Genomic DNA, 19,990 nt, shown 5'->3' on the forward strand with positions numbered 1-19,990 from the left:
TGCGAAAAGTGCAAATCAATCCCAGAACAACAGCAAAGGACCTTGTGAAGATGCTGGAGGAAACAGGTACAAAAAGTATCTATATCCACAGTAAAACGAGATATATTAACATAACCTGAAAGGCCGCTCAGCAAGGAAGAAGCCACTGCTCCAAAACCGTCACAAAAAAGCCAGACTACGGTTTGCAACTGCACATGGGGACAAAGATCATACTTTTTGGAGAAATGTCCTCTGGTCTGATGAAACAAAAATAGAACTGTTTGGCCGTAATGACCATTGTTATGTTTGGAAGAAAAAGGGGGAGGCTTGCAAGCCGAAGAACACCATCCCAACCGTGAAGCACGGGGGTGGCAGCATCATGTTGTGGGGGTGCTTTGCTGCAGGAGGGACTGGTGCACTTCACAAAATAGATGGCATCATGAGGAAGCTAAATTATGTGGATATATTGAAGCAACATCTCAAGACATCAGTCAGGAAGTTAAAGCTTGGTCGCAAATGGGTCTTCCAAATGGACAATGACCCCAAGCATACTTACAAAGTTGTGGCAAAATGGCCTAAGGACAACAAAGTCAAGGTATTGGAGTGGCCATCACAAAGTCCTGACCTCGATCCTATAGAAAATGTGTGGGCCAAACTGAAAATGCATGTGCGAGCAAGGAGACCTACAAACCTGACTCAGTTACACAAGCTCTGTCAGGAGGAATGGGCCAAAATTCACCCAACTTATTGTGGGAAGCTTGTGGAAGGCTACCCAAAACATTTGACCCAAGTTAAACAATTTAAAGGCAATGCTACCAAATACTAATTGAGTGTATGTAAACTTCTGACCCACTGGGAATGTGATGAAAGAAATTAAAGGTGAAATAAATAATTCTCTCTACTATTATTCTGACATTTCACATTCTTAAAATAAAGTGGTGATCATAACGGACCTAAGACAGGGAATTTTTACTATTGAATGTCAGGAATTGTGAGAAACTGAGTTTAAATGTATTTGGCTAAGGTGTATGTTAACTTCCGACTTCAACTGTATTAACAACTGTTTTTCTACGGAGACAAACCATTGATTGACAAGAGAAATAAAGACCAATTTACACAGAGCACAGAGAATAGGGTTTATTACTTTTAATCAATTCAGCTAGCTACAAAATGTTCCACGACTTCACAAACTGACAGGATACAGAGGGAGTTTGAATATCACATGCGTTTTGAGGACATCAATCTCACAGTTTAATCTATTGTGTCATTCAGAGAAGGTATTTGTTCATCATATTATTCTAACTACTCAACATCTTGGTGATTTGGTGTGCATAGCTCTAAAAGTACAGAAGCAAACAAAACTTTTGTATGCCATTTTTTGTTTCAAAACTTGTTATTATTATGATATTCATATTATTTAGTTATCATTATTATTTTACCAATAACAAACCACACGGGGAGATTAAACTAACAGGATACAGTCTTCTTATAAAAGTAAGGTCTCTCAGAAATACGCGTCTTTGCTTTACATTGCAAACAATGTGTAATTTGTTCATTTTTTCAGAGCATCCAAAATCTATGATACAATACACAACCAGTACCTCACCCTTCAGCACGTATTCCATATCTTCACTGAACTGCATATTCATTTAGAAAAAAACACATCATTTTTTGCGGTTACAGCCATATCCTCATTCTTCCATCATCATCTCTTCACGTTAAAATCATTTTGCATTATTTTACAACGATGGTCACAGTCTGTAAATATATTTTGACAGGAATAGTGGCACTATTGCAAACTTGCAGGAGAGTATGGAACGTTCAACTGTGTCCTAATACTGAGCATGCTTTTGTCAACTTTGCTACTGCCATGTTATTGTTTTTATATATTTTTAAGACAGGTTTTATGTATATGACTCTAAAATCTACCATTTGTCATGCAGAACGCACAATTCACATCACTTGGAATGCAATGTCTATTACAGCAAATCTAGTTGCACATTGTCTAAACAGTAACTCATGATAATTGCGGTGAGGGAAAGGAACCAAAGACAGTGATTGTACGTAAGTGCTTTTTGAATTTACTATCGTTTGTTATCATCTTATTTTTTCCTCTTCTTCATTCGTCATGACAACATCAAAATAAGGAGCATGACAGCAGCTGATGGAATGACACAGTTTTACTAAGACAATACTGATATACTGAAAAGGAAAAACACCTTGTATAGCATTCCTATTATACTTGTCATCCAGCAGTGTACCTTTATACATATATATATATGATATATATATCACATATATATCATATATATATATATATATATATATATATATATATATATTTGATAAAGAGAATAAAAACTTCACAAGTGAGCTAGAGCCATCGAGTCAGCACTATATACAACCTTTGGAAAGAATGATACGGAGTATAAGAAATACTTTTGTTTACGAGGACAATCATTGAAAAAGCCAGACAGACAATACACATAACAACATTTACAATGGGGGGAGGTGATATGTGCATGTGTGCAAACCTAGAAGGTAAATACCATGATAAAAGCATGTTTGCGCCTTGTGACAAACTGCGCTTGCGGGAGAAGCAACGTGCTCCGGGAGCTTAGCCACTGCCCAGCATCTTTGTGGCCCGCTGGTTGGCTTCATCAATCCTGGTCTTGTTGGAATCAGCCTGTATAAAGAAAGGGGCAGAGAGAGAGAGCGAGAGAGAGAGAGGAACATTAGTTATTTGTGGTTCTGTTTTGCAGATAATATACACAGATAATAACATTTTGACATGTGAGGCTAATGACTCTTGTTTGTCATGTGAAGTAAAAAATATTTGGACAACAACTCTAAATAATAGCAGATAGACAATAGAGGACCAATAGAGGATTAATAGAGGATCAACAGATGATCAATAGAGGATCAATAGAGGACCAATAGAGAATCAATAGAGGATCAATAGAGGACCAATAGAGAATCAATAGAGAATCAATAGAGGACCAATAGAGAATTAATAGAGAATCAATAGAGGATCAATATAGGATCAATGGAGGAACAATAGAGAATCAATAGAGAATCAATAGAGGATCAATAGAGGACCAATAGACAATCAATAGAGGACCAATAGAGGACCAATGGAGGATCAATAGAGGATCAATAGAGGACCAATATACAATCAATAGAGGACCAATGGAGGATCAATAGAGGATCAATAGAGGACCAATAGAGGATCAATAGAGGACCAATAGAGGATCAACAGAGGATCAATAGAGGACCAATGGAGGATCAACAGAGGATCAATGGAGTATCAATAGAGGACCAATAGAGGATCAATAGAGGACCAATAGAGGACCAATAGAGGATCAATAGAGGATCAATAGAGGACCAATGGAGGATCAACAGAGGATCAACAGAGGATCAATAGAGGACCAATAGAGGATCAATAGAGGAACAATAGACAATCAATAGAGGACCAATAGAGGACCAATAGAGGATCAATAGAGGACTAATAAATGATCAATAGAGGACCAACAGAGTATCAATAGAGGACCAATAGAGGATTAATAGAGAATCAACAGAGGATCAATAGAGGATCAATAGAGGACCAATAGAGAATCAATAGAGGATCAATAGAGGACCAATAGACAATCAATAGAGGACCAATAGAGGATCAATAGAGGAACAGCAGCAGTACCTTCTCCATGATCCTGTCGATCTGGCGATTCTGGGTGTCGATCTCATTGCCCATATCCAGGGCCATGTGGCGCAGGTTACCGATGATGCCTCCCACCTGCTCCAGGTTCTCATCCATCTCATTTTCTCTGGCATCATCCGTTACCCTGTGGAAGAAACACACACCTGGTTAAGGAACTGAATTTAAGCTCACACACACACACACACACACACACACACACACACACACACACACACACACACACACACACACACACACACACACACACACACACACACACACACACACACACACACACACACACACACACACACAAAGAGAGACCTAAAATGTGTGAGACTATAAATGGGGTGTGTGTATGCACATGTTATGTTACATATTGGTCCTGTACATGCTTCACCTTTGATTTCTCCTGCTTTGAGAACCTCAGCCTCCTGCCCAAACAGCTGGCTAAACAACACCCTGTGTACCCTCAACAAAATGCTCTACGCTACCCCCGTCATACCAGCAGATGGTAACTACTGCTCACAACCCCTATCGTCCTTACACACACCTTTAAAGCTTCATATGGAAATCGTTCATGACCTCCACCTCTATCTGTTTACCCCCCCTCTCCCTATCGCCATACCTGTAGACATTCTGCCTCCCATCAAACTGCCCTTTCCCTACAGCTCCCCCAACTCTATATAACAGGATATCCCTGGTCCCTACAGCTCCCTCAACTCTATATAACAGGATATCCCTGGTCCCTACAGCTCCCTCAACTCTATATAACAGGATATCACTGGTCCCTACAGCTCCCCAACTCTATAAAACAGGATATCCCTGGTCCCTACAGCTCCCCAACTCTATATAACAGGATATCACTGGTCCCTACAGCTCCCTCAACTCTATATAACAGGATATCCCTGGTCCCTACAGCTCCTCAACTCTATATAACAGGATATCACTGGTCCCTACAGCTCCCTCAACTCTATATAACAGGATATCCCTGGTCCCTACAGCTCCTCAACTCTATATAACAGGATATCACTGGTCCCTACAGCTCCCTCAACTCTATAAAACAGGATATCCCTGGTCCCTACAGCTCCTCAACTCTATATAACAGGATATCCCTGGTCCCTACAGCTCCCTCAACTCTATATAACAGGATATCACTGGTCCCTACAGCTCCCCAACTCTATAAAACAGGATATCCCTGGTCCCTACAGCTCCCCAACTCTATATAACAGGATATCACTGGTCCCTACAGCTCCCTCAACTCTATATAACAGGATATCACTGGTCCCTACAGCTCCCTCAACTCTATATAACAGGATATCCCTGGTCCCTACAGCTCCCTCAACTCTATATAACAGGATATCACTGGTCCCTACAGCTCCCCAACTCTATAAAACAGGATATCCCTGGTCCCTACAGCTTCCCAACTCTATATAACAGGATATCCCTGGTCCCTACAGCTCCCTCAACTCTATATAACAGGATATACCTGGTCCCTACAGCTCCCCCAACTCTATATAACAGGATATCCCTGGTCTCTACAGCTCCCTCAACTCTATATAACAGGATATACCTGGTCCCTACAGCTCCTCAACTCTATATAACAGGATATCCCTGGTCCCTACAGCTCCCTCAACTCTATATAACAGGATATCCCTGGTCCCTACAGCTCCCTCAACTCTATCTAACAGGATATCCATGGTCCCTACAGCTCCCTCAACTCTATATAACAGGATATCCCTGGTCCCTACAGCTCCCCAACTCTATATAACAGGATATCACTGGTCCCTACAGATCCCTCAACTCTATATAACAGGATATCCCTGGTCCCTACAGCTCCCCTAACTCTATATAACAGGATATCCCTGGTCCCTACAGCTCCCCCAACTCTATCTAACAGGATATCACTGGTCCCTACAGCTCCCCCAACTCTATATAACAGGATATCCCTGGTCCCTACAGCTCCCCCAACTCTATATAACAGGATATCCCTGGTCCCTACAGCTCCCCCAACTCTATATAACAGGATATCCCTGGTCCCTACAGCACCCTAAACTCTATATAACAGGATATCACTGGTCCCTACATCTCCCTCAACTCTATATAACAGGATATCACTGGTCCCTACAGCTCCCCAACTCTATAAAACAGGATATCACTGGTCCCTACAGCTCCCTCAACTCTATCTAACAGGATATCACTGGTCCCTACAGCTCCCTCAACTCTATATAACAGGATATCACTGGTCCCTACAGCTCACAACTCTATAAAACAGGATATCCATGGTCCCTACAGCTCACAACTCTATATAACAGGATATACCTGGTCCCTACAGCTCCCTCAACTCTATCTAACAGGATATCCCTGGTCCCTACAGCTCCCTCAACTCTATCTAACAGGATATCCCTGGTCCCTACAGCTCCCTCAACTCTATCTAACAGGATATCCCTGGTCCCTAAAGCTCCCTCAACTCTATCTAACAGGATATCCCTGGTCCCTACAGCTCCCTCAACTCTATATAACAGGATATCCCTGGTCCCTACAGCTCCCCAACTCTATATAACAGGATATCACTGGTCCCTACAGCTCCCTCAACTCTATCTAACAGGATATCCCTGGTCCCTACAGCTCCCTCAGCTCCCTCAACTCTATATAACGGGATATCCCTGGTCCCCACAGCTCCCCAACTCTATAAAACAGGATATCCCTGGTCCCTACAGCTCCCTCAACTCTATAAAACAGGATATCCCTGGTCCCTACAGCTCCCCAACTCTATATAACAGGATATCCCTGGTCCCTACAGCTCCCTCAACTCTATATAACAGGATATCCCAGGTCCCTACAGCTCCCTCAACTCTATCTAACAGGATATCCCTGGTCCCTACAGCTCCCCAACTCTATAAAACAGGATATCCCTGGTCCCTACAGCTCCCTCAACTCTATATAACATGATATCCCTGGTCCCTACAGCTCCCTTAACTCTATCTAACAGGATATCCCTGGTCCCTACAGCTCCCTCAACTCTATCTAACAGGATATCCCTGGTCCCTACAGCTCCCTCAACTCTATCTAACAGGATATCCCTGGTCCCTACAGCTCCTCAACTCTATCTAACAGGATATCCCTGGTCCCTACAGCTCCCTCAACTCTATCTAACAGGATATCCCTGGTCCCTACAGCTCCCTCAACTCTATATAACAGGATATCCCTGGTCCCTACAGCTCCCTCAACTCTATATAACAGGATATCCCTGGTCCCTACAGCTCCCTCAACTCTATCTAACAGGATATCCCTGGTCCCTACAGCTCCCTCAACTCTATATAACAGGATATCCCTGGTCCCTACAGCTCCCCAACTCTATATAACAGGATATCACTGGTCCCTACAGCTCCCTCAACTCTATCTAACAGGATATCCCTGGTCCCTACAGCTCCCTCAACTCTATATAACGGGATATCCCTGGTCCCCACAGCTCCCCAACTCTATAAAACAGGATATCCCTGGTCCCTACAGCTCCCTCAACTCTATAAAACAGGATATCCCTGGTCCCTACAGCTCCCCAACTCTATATAACAGGATATCCCTGGTCCCTACAGCTCCCTCAACTCTATATAACAGGATATCCCTGGTCCCTACAGCTCCCTCAACTCTATATAACAGGATATCCCTGGTCCCTACAGCTCCCTCAACTCTATAAAACAGGATATCCCTGGTCCCTACAGCTCCCCAACTCTATATAACAGGATATCCCTGGTCCCTACAGCTCCCTCAACTCTATATAACAGGATATCCCTGGTCCCTACAGCTCCCTCAACTCTATATAACAGGATATCCCAGGTCCCTACAGCTCCCTCAACTCTATCTAACAGGATATCCCTGGTCCCTACAGCTCCCCAACTCTATAAAACAGGATATCCCTGGTCCCTACAGCTCCCTCAACTCTATATAACATGATATCCCTGGTCCCTACAGCTCCCTTAACTCTATCTAACAGGATATCCCTGGTCCCTACAGCTCCCTCAACTCTATCTAACAGGATATCCCTGGTCCCTACAGCTCCCTCAACTCTATCTAACAGGATATCCCTGGTCCCTACAGCTCCCTCAACTCTATATAACAGGATATCCCTGGTCCCTACAGCTCCTCAACTCTATCTAACAGGATATCCCTGGTCCCTACAGCTCCCTCAACTCTATCTAACAGGATATCCCTGGTCCCTACAGCTCCCTCAACTCTATATAACAGGATATCCCTGGTCCCTACAGCTCCCTCAACTCTATATAACAGGATATCCCTGGTCCCTACAGCTCCCTCAACTCTATCTAACAGGATATCCCTGGTCCCTAAAGCTCCCTCAACTCTATCTAACAGGATATCCCTGGTCCCTACAGCTCCCTCAACTCTATATAACAGGATATCCCTGGTCCCTACAGCTCCCCAACTCTATATAACAGGATATCACTGGTCCCTACAGCTCCCTCAACTCTATCTAACAGGATATCCCTGGTCCCTACAGCTCCCTCAACTCTATATAACGGGATATCCCTGGTCCCCACACCTCCCCAACTCTATAAAACAGGATATCCCTGGTCCCTACAGCTCCCTCAACTCTATAAAACAGGATATCCCTGGTCCCTACAGCTCCCCAACTCTATATAACAGGATATCCCTGGTCCCTACAGCTCCCTCAACTCTATATAACAGGATATCCCTGGTCCCTACAGCTCCCTCAACTCTATATAACAGGATATCCCTGGTCCCTACAGCTCCCTCAACTCTATCTAACAGGATATCCCTGGTCCCTACAGCTCCCCAACTCTATAAAACAGGATATCCCTGGTCCCTACAGCTCCCTCAACTCTATATAACATGATATCCCTGGTCCCTACAGCTCCCTTAACTCTATCTAACAGGATATCCCTGGTCCCTACAGCTCCCTCAACTCTATCTAACAGGATATCCCTGGTCCCTACAGCTCCCTCAACTCTATCTAACAGGATATCCCTGGTCCCTACAGCTCCCTCAACTCTATATAACAGGATATCCCTGGTCCCTACAGCTCCTCAACTCTATATAACAGGATATCCCTGGTCCCTACAGCTCCCTCAACTCTATCTAACAGGATATCCCTGGTCCCTACAGCTCCCTCAACTCTATATAACAGGATATCCCTGGTCCCTACAGCTCCCTCAACTCTATATAACAGGATATCCCTGGTCCCTACAGCTCCCTCAACTCTATCTAACAGGATATCCCTGGTCCCTAAAGCTCCCTCAACTCTATCTAACAGGATATCCCTGGTCCCTACAGCTCCCTCAACTATATATAACAGGATATTCCTTGTCCCTACAGCTCCCCAACTCTATATAACAGGATATCACTGGTCCCTACAGCTCCCTCAACTCTATCTAACAGGATATCCCTGGTCCCTACAGCTCCCTCAACTCTATATAACGGGATATCCCTGGTCCCCACAGCTCCCCAACTCTATTAAACAGGATATCCCTGGTCCCTACAGCTCCCTCAACTCTATCTAACAGGATATCCCTGGTCCCTACAGCTCCCTCAACTCTATCTAACAGGATATCCCTGGTCCCTACAGCTCCCTCAACTCTATATAACAGGATATCCCTGGTCCCTACAGCTCCTCAACTCTATCTAACAGGATATCCCTGGTCCCTACAGCTCCCTCAACTCTATCTAACAGGATATCCCTGGTCCCTACAGCTCCCTCAACTCTATATAACAGGATATCCCTGGTCCCTACAGCTCCCTCAACTCTATATAACAGGATATCCCTGGTCCCTACAGCTCCCTCAACTCTATCTAACAGGATATCCCTGGTCCCTAAAGCTCCCTCAACTCTATCTAACATGATATCCCTGGTCCCTACAGCTCCCTCAACTCTATATAACAGGATATCCCTGGTCCCTACAGCTCCCCAACTCTATATAACAGGATATCACTGGTCCCTACAGCTCCCTCAACTCTATCTAACAGGATATCCCTGGTCCCTACAGCTCCCTCAACTCTATATAACGGGATATCCCTGGTCCCCACAGCTCCCCAACTCTATAACACAGGATATCCCTGGTCCCTACAGCTCACTCAACTCTATAAAACAGGATATCCCTGGTCCCTACAGCTCCCCAACTCTATATAACAGGATATCCCTGGTCCCTACAGCTCCCTCAACTCTATATAACAGGATATCCCTGGTCCCTACAGCTCCCTCAACTCTATCTAACAGGATATCCCTGGTCCCTACAGCTCCCTCAACTCTATCTAACAGGATATCCCTGGTCCCTACAGCTCCCCAACTCTATAAAACAGGATATCCCTGGTTCCTACAGCTCCCTCAACTCTATATAACATGATATCCCTGGTCCCTACAGCTCCCTTAACTCTATCTAACATGATATCCCTGGTCCCTACAGCTGCCTCAACTCTATCTAACAGGATATCCCTGGTCCCTACAGCTCCCTCAACTCTATATAACAGGATATCCCTGGTCCCTACAGCTCCCTAAACTCTATCTAACAGGATATCCTTGGTCCCTACAGCTCCCTCAACTCTATAAAACAGGATATCCCTGGTCCCTACAGCTCCCTCAACTCTATATAACAGGATATCCCTGGTCCCTACAGCTCCCTCAACTCTATCTAACAGGATATCCCTGGTCCCTACAGCTCCCTCAACTCTATCTAACAGGATATCCCTGGTCCCTACAGCTCCCTCAACTCTATATAACAGGATATCCCTGGTCCCTAAAGCTCCTCAACTCTATAAAACAGGATATCCCTGGTCCCTACAGCTCCCTCAACTCTATATAACAGGATATCCCTGGTCCCTACAGTTCCTCAACTCTATATAACAGGATATCACTGGTCCCTACAGCTCCACCAACTCTATATAACAGGATATCCCTGGTCCCTACAGCTCCCCAACTCTATATAACAGGATATCCCTGGTCCCTACAGCTCCTCGACTCTATATAACAGGATATCCCTGGTCCCTACAGCTCCCTCAACTCTATATAACAGGATATCCCTGGTCCCTACAGCTCCTCAACTCTATCTAACAGGATATCCCTGGTCCCTACAGCTCCCTCAACTCTATCTAACAGGATATCCCTGGTCCCTACAGCTCCCTCAACTCTATATAACAGGATATCCCTGGTCCCTACAGCTCCCTCAACTCTATATAACAGGATATCCCTGGTCCCTACAGCTCCCTCAACTCTATCTAACAGGATATCCCTGGTCCCTAAAGCTCCCTCAACTCTATCTAACAGGATATCCCTGGTCCCTACAGCTCCCTCAACTCTATATAACAGGATATCCCTGGTCCCTACAGCTCCCCAACTCTATATAACAGGATATCACTGGTCCCTACAGCTCCCTCAACTCTATCTAACAGGATATCCCTGGTCCCTACAGCTCCCTCAACTCTATATAACGGGATATCCCTGGTCCCCACAGCTCCCCAACTCTATAAAACAGGATATCCCTGGTCCCTACAGCTCCCTCAACTCTATAAAACAGGATATCCCTGGTCCCTACAGCTCCCCAACTCTATATAACAGGATATCCCTGGTCCCTACAGCTCCCTCAACTCTATATAACAGGATATCCCTGGTCCCTACAGCTCCCTCAACTCTATATAACAGGATATCCCTGGTCCCTACAGCTCCCTCAACTCTATCTAACAGGATATCCCTGGTCCCTACAGCTCCCTCAACTATATATAACAGGATATTCCTGGTCCCTACAGCTCCCCAACTCTATATAACAGGATATCACTGGTCCCTACAGCTCCCTCAACTCTATCTAACAGGATATCCCTGGTCCCTACAGCTCCCTCAACTCTATATAACGGGATATCCCTGGTCCCCACAGCTCCCCAACTCTATTAAACAGGATATCCCTGGTCCCTACAGCTCCCTCAACTCTATCTAACAGGATATCCCTGGTCCCTACAGCTCCCTCAACTCTATCTAACAGGATATCCCTGGTCCCTACAGCTCCCTCAACTCTATATAACAGGATATCCCTGGTCCCTACAGCTCCTCAACTCTATCTAACAGGATATCCCTGGTCCCTACAGCTCCCTCAACTCTATCTAACAGGATATCCCTGGTCCCTACAGCTCCCTCAACTCTATATAACAGGATATCCCTGGTCCCTACAGCTCCCTCAACTCTATATAACAGGATATCCCTGGTCCCTACAGCTCCCTCAACTCTATCTAACAGGATATCCCTGGTCCCTAAAGCTCCCTCAACTCTATCTAACAGGATATCCCTGGTCCCTACAGCTCCCTCAACTCTATATAACAGGATATCCCTGGTCCCTACAGCTCCCCAACTCTATATAACAGGATATCACTGGTCCCTACAGCTCCCTCAACTCTATCTAACAGGATATCCCTGGTCCCTACAGCTCCCTCAACTCTATATAACGGGATATCCCTGGTCCCCACAGCTCCCCAACTCTATAACACAGGATATCCCTGGTCCCTACAGCTCCCTCAACTCTATAAAACAGGATATCCCTGGTCCCTACAGCTCCCCAACTCTATATAACAGGATATCCCTGGTCCCTACAGCTCCCTCAACTCTATATAACAGGATATCCCTGGTCCCTACAGCTCCCTCAACTCTATATAACAGGATATCCCTGGTCCCTACAGCTCCCTCAACTCTATCTAACAGGATATCCCTGGTCCCTACAGCTCCCCAACTCTATAAAACAGGATATCCCTGGTTCCTACAGCTCCCTCAACTCTATATAACATGATATCCCTGGTCCCTACAGCTCCCTTAACTCTATCTAACATGATATCCCTGGTCCCTACAGCTGCCTCAACTCTATCTAACAGGATATCCCTGGTCCCTACAGCTCCCTCAACTCTATATAACAGGATATCCCTGGTCCCTACAGCTCCCTAAACTCTATCTAACAGGATATCCTTGGTCCCTACAGCTCCCTCAACTCTATAAAACAGGATATCCCTGGTCCCTACAGCTCCCTCAACTCTATATAACAGGATATCCCTGGTCCCTACAGCTCCCTCAACTCTATCTAACAGGATATCCCTGGTCCCTACAGCTCCCTCAACTCTATCTAACAGGATATCCCTGGTCCCTACAGCTCCCTCAACTCTATATAACAGGATATCCCTGGTCCCTAAAGCTCCTCAACTCTATAAAACAGGATATCCCTGGTCCCTACAGCTCCCTCAACTCTATATAACAGGATATCCCTGGTCCCTACAGTTCCTCAACTCTATATAACAGGATATCACTGGTCCCTACAGCTCCACCAACTCTATATAACAGGATATCCCTGGTCCCTACAGCTCCCCAACTCTATATAACAGGATATCCCTGGTCCCTACAGCTCCTCAACTCTATATAACAGGATATCACTGGTCCCTACAGCTCCCCAACTCTATATAACAGGATATCCCTGGTCCCTACAGCTCCCTCAACTCTATATAACAGGATATCCCTGGTCCCTACAGCTCCCTCAACTCTATCTAACAGGATATCCCTGGTCCCTACAGCTCCCTCAACTCTATATAACAGGATATCCCTGGTCCCTACAGCTCATCAACTCTATATAACAGGATATCCCTGGTCCCTACAGCTCCCTCAACTCTATATAACAGGATATCCCTGGTCCCTACAGTTCCTCAACTCTATATAACAGGATATCACTGGTCCCTACAGCTCCCTCAACTCTATATAACAGGATATCCCTAGTCCCTACAGCTCCCTCAACTCTATCTAACAGGATATCCCTGGTCTCTACAGCTCCCTCAACTCTATCTAACAGGATATCCCTGGTCCCTACAGCTCCCTCAACTCTATCTAACAGGATATCCCTGGTCCCTACAGCTCCCTCAACTATATCTAACAGGATATCCCTGGTCCCTACAGCTCCCTCAACTCTATCTAACAGGATATCCCTGGTCCCTACAGCTCCTCAACTCTATCTAACAGGATATCCCTGGTCCCTACAGCTCCCTCAACTCTATCTAACAGGATATCCCTGGTCCCTACAGCTCCCCCAACTCTATCTAACAGGATATCCCTGGTCCCTACAGCTCCCTCAACTCTATCTAACAGGATATCCCTGGTCCCTACAGCTCCCTCAACTCTATCTAACAGGATATCCCTGGTCCCTACAGCTCCCTCAACTATATCTAACAGGATATCCCTGGTCCCTACAGCTCCCTCAACTCTATCTAACAGGATATCCCTGGTCCCTACAGCTCCTCAACTCTATCTAACAGGATATCCCTGGTCCCTACAGCTCCCTCAACTCTATCTAACAGGATATCCCTGGTCCCTACAGCTCCCCCAACTCTATCTAACAGGATATCCCTGGTCCCTACACCTCCCTCAACTCTATCTAACAGGATATCCCTGGTCCCTACAGCTCCCTCAACTCTATCTAACAGGATATCCCTGGTCCCTACAGCTCCTCAACTCTATCTAACAGGATATCCCTGGTCCCTACAGCTCACTCAACTCTATCTAACAGGATATCCCTGGTCCCTACAGCTCCCTCAACTCTATCTAACAGGATATCCCTGGTCCCTACAGCTCCCTCAACTCTATATAACAGGATATCCCTGGTCCCTACAGCTCCCTCAACTCTATCTAACAGGATATCCCTGGTCCCTAAAGCTCCCTCAACTCTATCTAACAGGATATCCCTGGTCCCTACAGCTCCCTCAACTCTATATAACAGGATATTCCTGGTCCCTACAGCTCCCCAACTCTATATAACAGGATATCACTGGTCCCTACAGCTCCCTCAACTCTATCTAACAGGATATCCCTGGTCCCTACAGCTCCCTCAACTCTATATAACGGGATATCCCTGGTCCCCACAGCTCCCCAACTCTATTAAACAGGATATCCCTGGTCCCTACAGCTCCCTCAACTCTATCTAACAGGATATCCCTGGTCCCTACAGCTCCCTCAACTCTATCTAACAGGATATCCCTGGTCCCTACAGCTCCCTCAACTCTATATAACAGGATATCCCTGGTCCCTACAGCTCCTCAACTCTATCTAACAGGATATCCCTGGTCCCTACAGCTCCCTCAACTCTATCTAACAGGATATCCCTGGTCCCTACAGCTCCCTCAACTCTATATAACAGGATATCCCTGGTCCCTACAGCTCCCTCAACTCTATATAACAGGATATCCCTGGTCCCTACAGCTCCCTCAACTCTATCTAACAGGATATCCCTGGTCCCTAAAGCTCCCTCAACTCTATCTAACAGGATATCCCTGGTCCCTACAGCTCCCTCAACTCTATATAACAGGATATCCCTGGTCCCTACAGCTCCCCAACTCTATATAACAGGATATCACTGGTCCCTACAGCTCCCTCAACTCTATCTAACAGGATATCCCTGGTCCCTACAGCTCCCTCAACTCTATATAACGGGATATCCCTGGTCCCCACAGCTCCCCAACTCTATAACACAGGATATCCCTGGTCCCTACAGCTCCCTCAACTCTATAAAACAGGATATCCCTGGTCCCTACAGCTCCCCAACTCTATATAACAGGATATCCCTGGTCCCTACAGCTCCCTCAACTCTATATAACAGGATATCCCTGGTCCCTACAGCTCCCTCAACTCTATATAACAGGATATCCCTGGTCCCTACAGCTCCCTCAACTCTATCTAACAGGATATCCCTGGTCCCTACAGCTCCCCAACTCTATAAAACAGGATATCCCTGGTTCCTACAGCTCCCTCAACTCTATATAACATGATATCCCTGGTCCCTACAGCTCCCTTAACTCTATCTAACATGATATCCCTGGTCCCTACAGCTGCCTCAACTCTATCTAACAGGATATCCCTGGTCCCTACAGCTCCCTCAACTCTATATAACAGGATATCCCTGGTCCCTACAGCTCCCTAAACTCTATCTAACAGGATATCCTTGGTCCCTACAGCTCCCTCAACTCTATAAAACAGGATATCCCTGGTCCGTACAGCTCCCTCAACTCTATATAACAGGATATCCCTGGTCCCTACAGCTCCCTCAACTCTATCTAACAGGATATCCCTGGTCCCTACAGCTCCCTCAACTCTATCTAACAGGATATCCCTGGTCCCTACAGCTCCCTCAACTCTATATAACAGGATATCCCTGGTCCCTACAGCTCCTCAACTCTATAAAACAGGATATCCCTGGTCCCTACAGCTCCCTCAACTCTATATAACAGGATATCCCTGGTCCCTACAGTTCCTCAACTCTATATAACAGGATATCACTGGTCCCTACAGCTCCACCAACTCTATATAACAGGATATCCCTGGTCCCTACAGCTCCCCAACTCTATATAACAGGATATCCCTGGTCCCTACAGCTCCTCAACTCTATATAACAGGATATCACTGGTCCCTACAGCTCCCCAACTCTATATAACAGGATATCCCTGGTCCCTACAGCTCCCTCAACTCTATATAACAGGATATCCCTGGTCCCTACAGCTCCCTCAACTCTATCTAACAGGATATCCCTGGTCCCTACAGCTCCCTCAACTCTATATAACAGGATATCCCTGGTCCCTACAGCTCATCAACTCTATATAACAGGATATCCCTGGTCCCTACAGCTCCCTCAACTCTATATAACAGGATATCCCTGGTCCCTACAGTTCCTCAACTCTATATAACAGGATATCACTGGTCCCTACAGCTCCCTCAACTCTATATAACAGGATATCCATAGTCCCTACAGCTCCCTCAACTCTATCTAACAAGATATTCCTGGTGCCTACAGCTCCCTCAACTCTATCTAACAGGATATCCCTGGTCCCTACAGCTCCCTCAACTATATCTAACAGGATATCCCTGGTCCCTACAGCTCCCTCAACTATATCTAACAGGATATCCCTGGTCCCTACAGCTCCCTCAACTCTATCTAACAGGATATCCCTGGTCCCTACAGCTCCTCAACTCTATCTAACAGGATATCCCTGGTCCCTACAGCTCCCTCAACTCTATCTAACAGGATATCCCTGGTCCCTACAGCTCCCCCAACTCTATCTAACAGGATATCCCTGGTCCCTACAGCTCCCTCAACTCTATCTAACAGGATATCCCTGGTCCCTACAGCTCCCTCAACTCTATCTAACAGGATATCCCTGGTCCCTACAGCTCCCTCAACTATATCTAACAGGATATCCCTGGTCCCTACAGCTCCCTCAACTCTATCTAACAGGATATCCCTGGTCCCTACAGCTCCTCAACTCTATCTAACAGGATATCCCTGGTCCCTACAGCTCCCTCAACTCTATCTAACAGGATATCCCTGGTCCCTACAGCTCCCCCAACTCTATCTAACAGGATATCCCTGGTCCCTACAGCTCCCTCAACTCTATCTAACAGGATATCCCTGGTCCCTACAGCTCCCTCAACTCTATCTAACAGGATATCCCTGGTCCCTACAGCTCCTCAACTCTATCTAACAGGATATCCCTGGTCCCTACAGCTCCCTCAACTCTATCTAACAGGATATCCCTGGTCCCTAAAGCTCCCTCAACTCTATCTAACAGGATATCCCTGGTCCCTACAGCTCCCTCAACTCTATCTAACAGGATATCCCTGGTCCCTACAGCTCCCTCAACTCTATCTAACAGGATATCCCTGGTCCCTACAGCTCCCTCAACTCTATCTAACAGGATATCCCTGGTCCCTACAGCTCCTCAACTCTATCTAACAGGATATCCCTGGTCCCTACAGCTCCCTCAACTCTATCTAACAGGATATCCCTGGTCCCTACAGCTCCCCCAACTCTATCTAACAGGATATCCCTGGTCCCTACAGCTCCCTCAACTCTATCTAACAGGATATCCCTGGTCCCTACAGCTCCATCAACTCTATCTAACAGGATATCCCTGGTCCCTACAGCTCCCCCAACTCTATCTAACAGGATATCACTGGTCCCTACAGCTCCCCCAACTCTATCTAACAGGATATCCCTGGTCCCTACAGCTCCATCAACTCTATCTAACAGGATATCCCTGGTCCCTACAGCAACAACCCACCGGTTCCTCCACGTCACCCCCCCAACCCTAACCCCCCTCACCTGCGGATGAATCCTCCACTGATGGCCATCTGTTCGCGTTCGTCCACCACGCGGGCAGGCTGGCTGGCCACCACTCCATCCTGGTTGTTCCCCCAAGCCTTGCTGCCTCCACTCTTCATCCTGCAGTGGACCGAGGAAGAGGAGGGTGAGGCTTAACCACTGCTAGATATCATCTATCAGGTGTAACTGTAGCATCATGCATCGATCCGTCACATAGAAATATGAGAAATAGCTTGAAGACTAGAGACTAACCAAGCAAAGCAGAGAGAGCAGGCATGGGTTTGGTCATTCCATCATTCTCTAATTGTATCATCATTAGTGTGATGCGATGTTATATCTCCTAGGTATATAACATACTGTACTGTATTAAGGCATAAGGTATGCTGAGACACATGCCTTTTCCCAGCTGAAAGATGTGACATTAGTATTTACATGCATTTTGTAAACAACAGTTAGGATTACTCACTTTGTGCCACCCTCCCCCACCCGCCCCAAAGCATTCCTTCATATTGAAATGTCCCCCCCACCTCCCCCCTCACAAAGGTATATCCTAGGTTGCATCTGAAATGGCATCCTATTCCCTACACACATCCAGCATTGGGAATAGGGTGCCATCTGAGACACAGACTCAGTGTGACTATACGTGACAGAGAACAGAGACACAAGGCTTTGGCAGACAGACAACACTGAGAAACAGGACTGGACTGCCACATCGTTGGGGACAGGTGTGAAGAACTGCAAAAGAAAACAAACTGGAGGGACGTAACAGAATGTAACACCCTACTGTAGAGTATGCTTCTTTTTCAACATCAAGTGTCTTGTTCAGGTTGTAAATCTCGTAATGAAGGAAACTACATAGACTTAAGGTCGATCAGTGAAAGTTATCCGGCTCAGTCAGAAGATGAGATCTTTGACAAAACGTAGGCTTCCTCGATTTCGGTTTCGCGACTCGGTACCGGTACCACCTGTATATACACTCGTCATTGTTATTTTATTGTTACTCTTTAAAAAAAAAAAAATGTAATTTTATTTAGTAAATATTTTTCTTAAAACTGCATTGTTGGTTAAGGGCTTGTAAGTAAGCATTTCACGGTAAGGTCTACCTACACCTGTTGTATTCAGCGCGTGTGACAAATACAATTTGATTTGATTTTGATTCAGGGAATAAATATTATTTATGCAATACCTTTTAGCGCCTCGAGTGTGAGAAATACGCTTTATAAATATATAAATACATTATTAGAAGTATATAGCAGTGGATCTAACAAATACTGCGAGGTAAACAAGATGAATTGAAGACTAATTATATAGCTGTATCTAGATTTTCTATGTACTCTGTCTGACAGAGATCTAACCATGACAAGTGTCAAAGGAGGCCCTGGGTGAGTCTATGCTTCAGGCTCCGTCTAATGAGTCTATTAGTACACTGCAGTTGTTAAGATGGTAACAATCATCACAAAAGATCTGTCTGTGTGAAATGTATGATATACTGTATCTAGTAGGCAATTATTTAAAATGTTCTCTGCTTCATAACATTCAACATGGAACATGAGAGAACCCTGAGCTATCGTTTTTATATTTACCTGTGTTTTTCTTTTCATTTCATTTCTTTCCCTAAAACCATGTCTGTCTGTCCTCAGTCTGCAACCAAATGGCTGAATTGATTTAATGCCTTTCTGTAAACTTGGAGCTTGGGGACAGTAGATATTTCCTTTCTGTAACCTTGGAGCGTGGGGACAGTAGATATTTCCTTTCTGTAACCTTGGAGCTTGGGGACAGTAGATATTTCCTTTCTGTAACCTTGGAGCTTGGGGACAGTAGATATTTCCTTTCTGTAACCTTGGAGCTTGGGGACAGTAGATATTTCCTTTCTGTAACCTTGGAGCTTGGGGACAGTAGATATTTCCTTTCTGTAACCCTGGAGCGTGGGGACAATAGATATTTCCTTTCTGTAACCCTGGAGCTTGGGGACAGTAGATATTTCCTTTCTGTAACCTTGGAGCTTGGGGACAATATATATTTCCTTTCTGTAACCTTGGAGCTTGGGGACAGTATATATTTCCTTTCTGTAACCTTGGAGCTTGGGGACAGTAGATATTTCCTTTCTGTATACTTGGAGCTTGGGGACAATAGATATTTCCTTTCTGTAACCTTGGAGCTTGGGGACAGTAGATATTTCCTTTCT

The 19,990-nt window shown here is 45.5% G+C and overlaps 1 protein-coding gene across 2 annotated transcripts in view; it reads right to left on the minus strand.

The window, feature by feature from the left end:
* Positions 1 to 1,101: 1,101 nt before the first annotated feature.
* Positions 1,102 to 19,990, minus strand: part of LOC139582653 (synaptosomal-associated protein 25-A) — a 49,477-nt gene continuing 30,588 nt past the window's right edge. For both annotated transcript variants that reach the window (XM_071412848.1, XM_071412849.1), the window contains exons 6-8: positions 17,806 to 17,925; positions 3,674 to 3,818; positions 1,102 to 2,665 (exon numbers count right to left, since the gene is read on the minus strand). In XM_071412848.1, coding sequence (XP_071268949.1) covers positions 2,597 to 2,665; positions 3,674 to 3,818; positions 17,806 to 17,925 — 334 coding nt within the window. In that variant the 3' untranslated portion in view covers positions 1,102 to 2,596. The remainder of the gene's footprint in view (positions 2,666 to 3,673; positions 3,819 to 17,805; positions 17,926 to 19,990) is intronic.

Source organism: Salvelinus alpinus, chromosome 8, assembly GCF_045679555.1.
Source record: "Salvelinus alpinus chromosome 8, SLU_Salpinus.1, whole genome shotgun sequence".
NCBI lineage: Eukaryota > Metazoa > Chordata > Actinopteri > Salmoniformes > Salmonidae > Salvelinus > Salvelinus alpinus.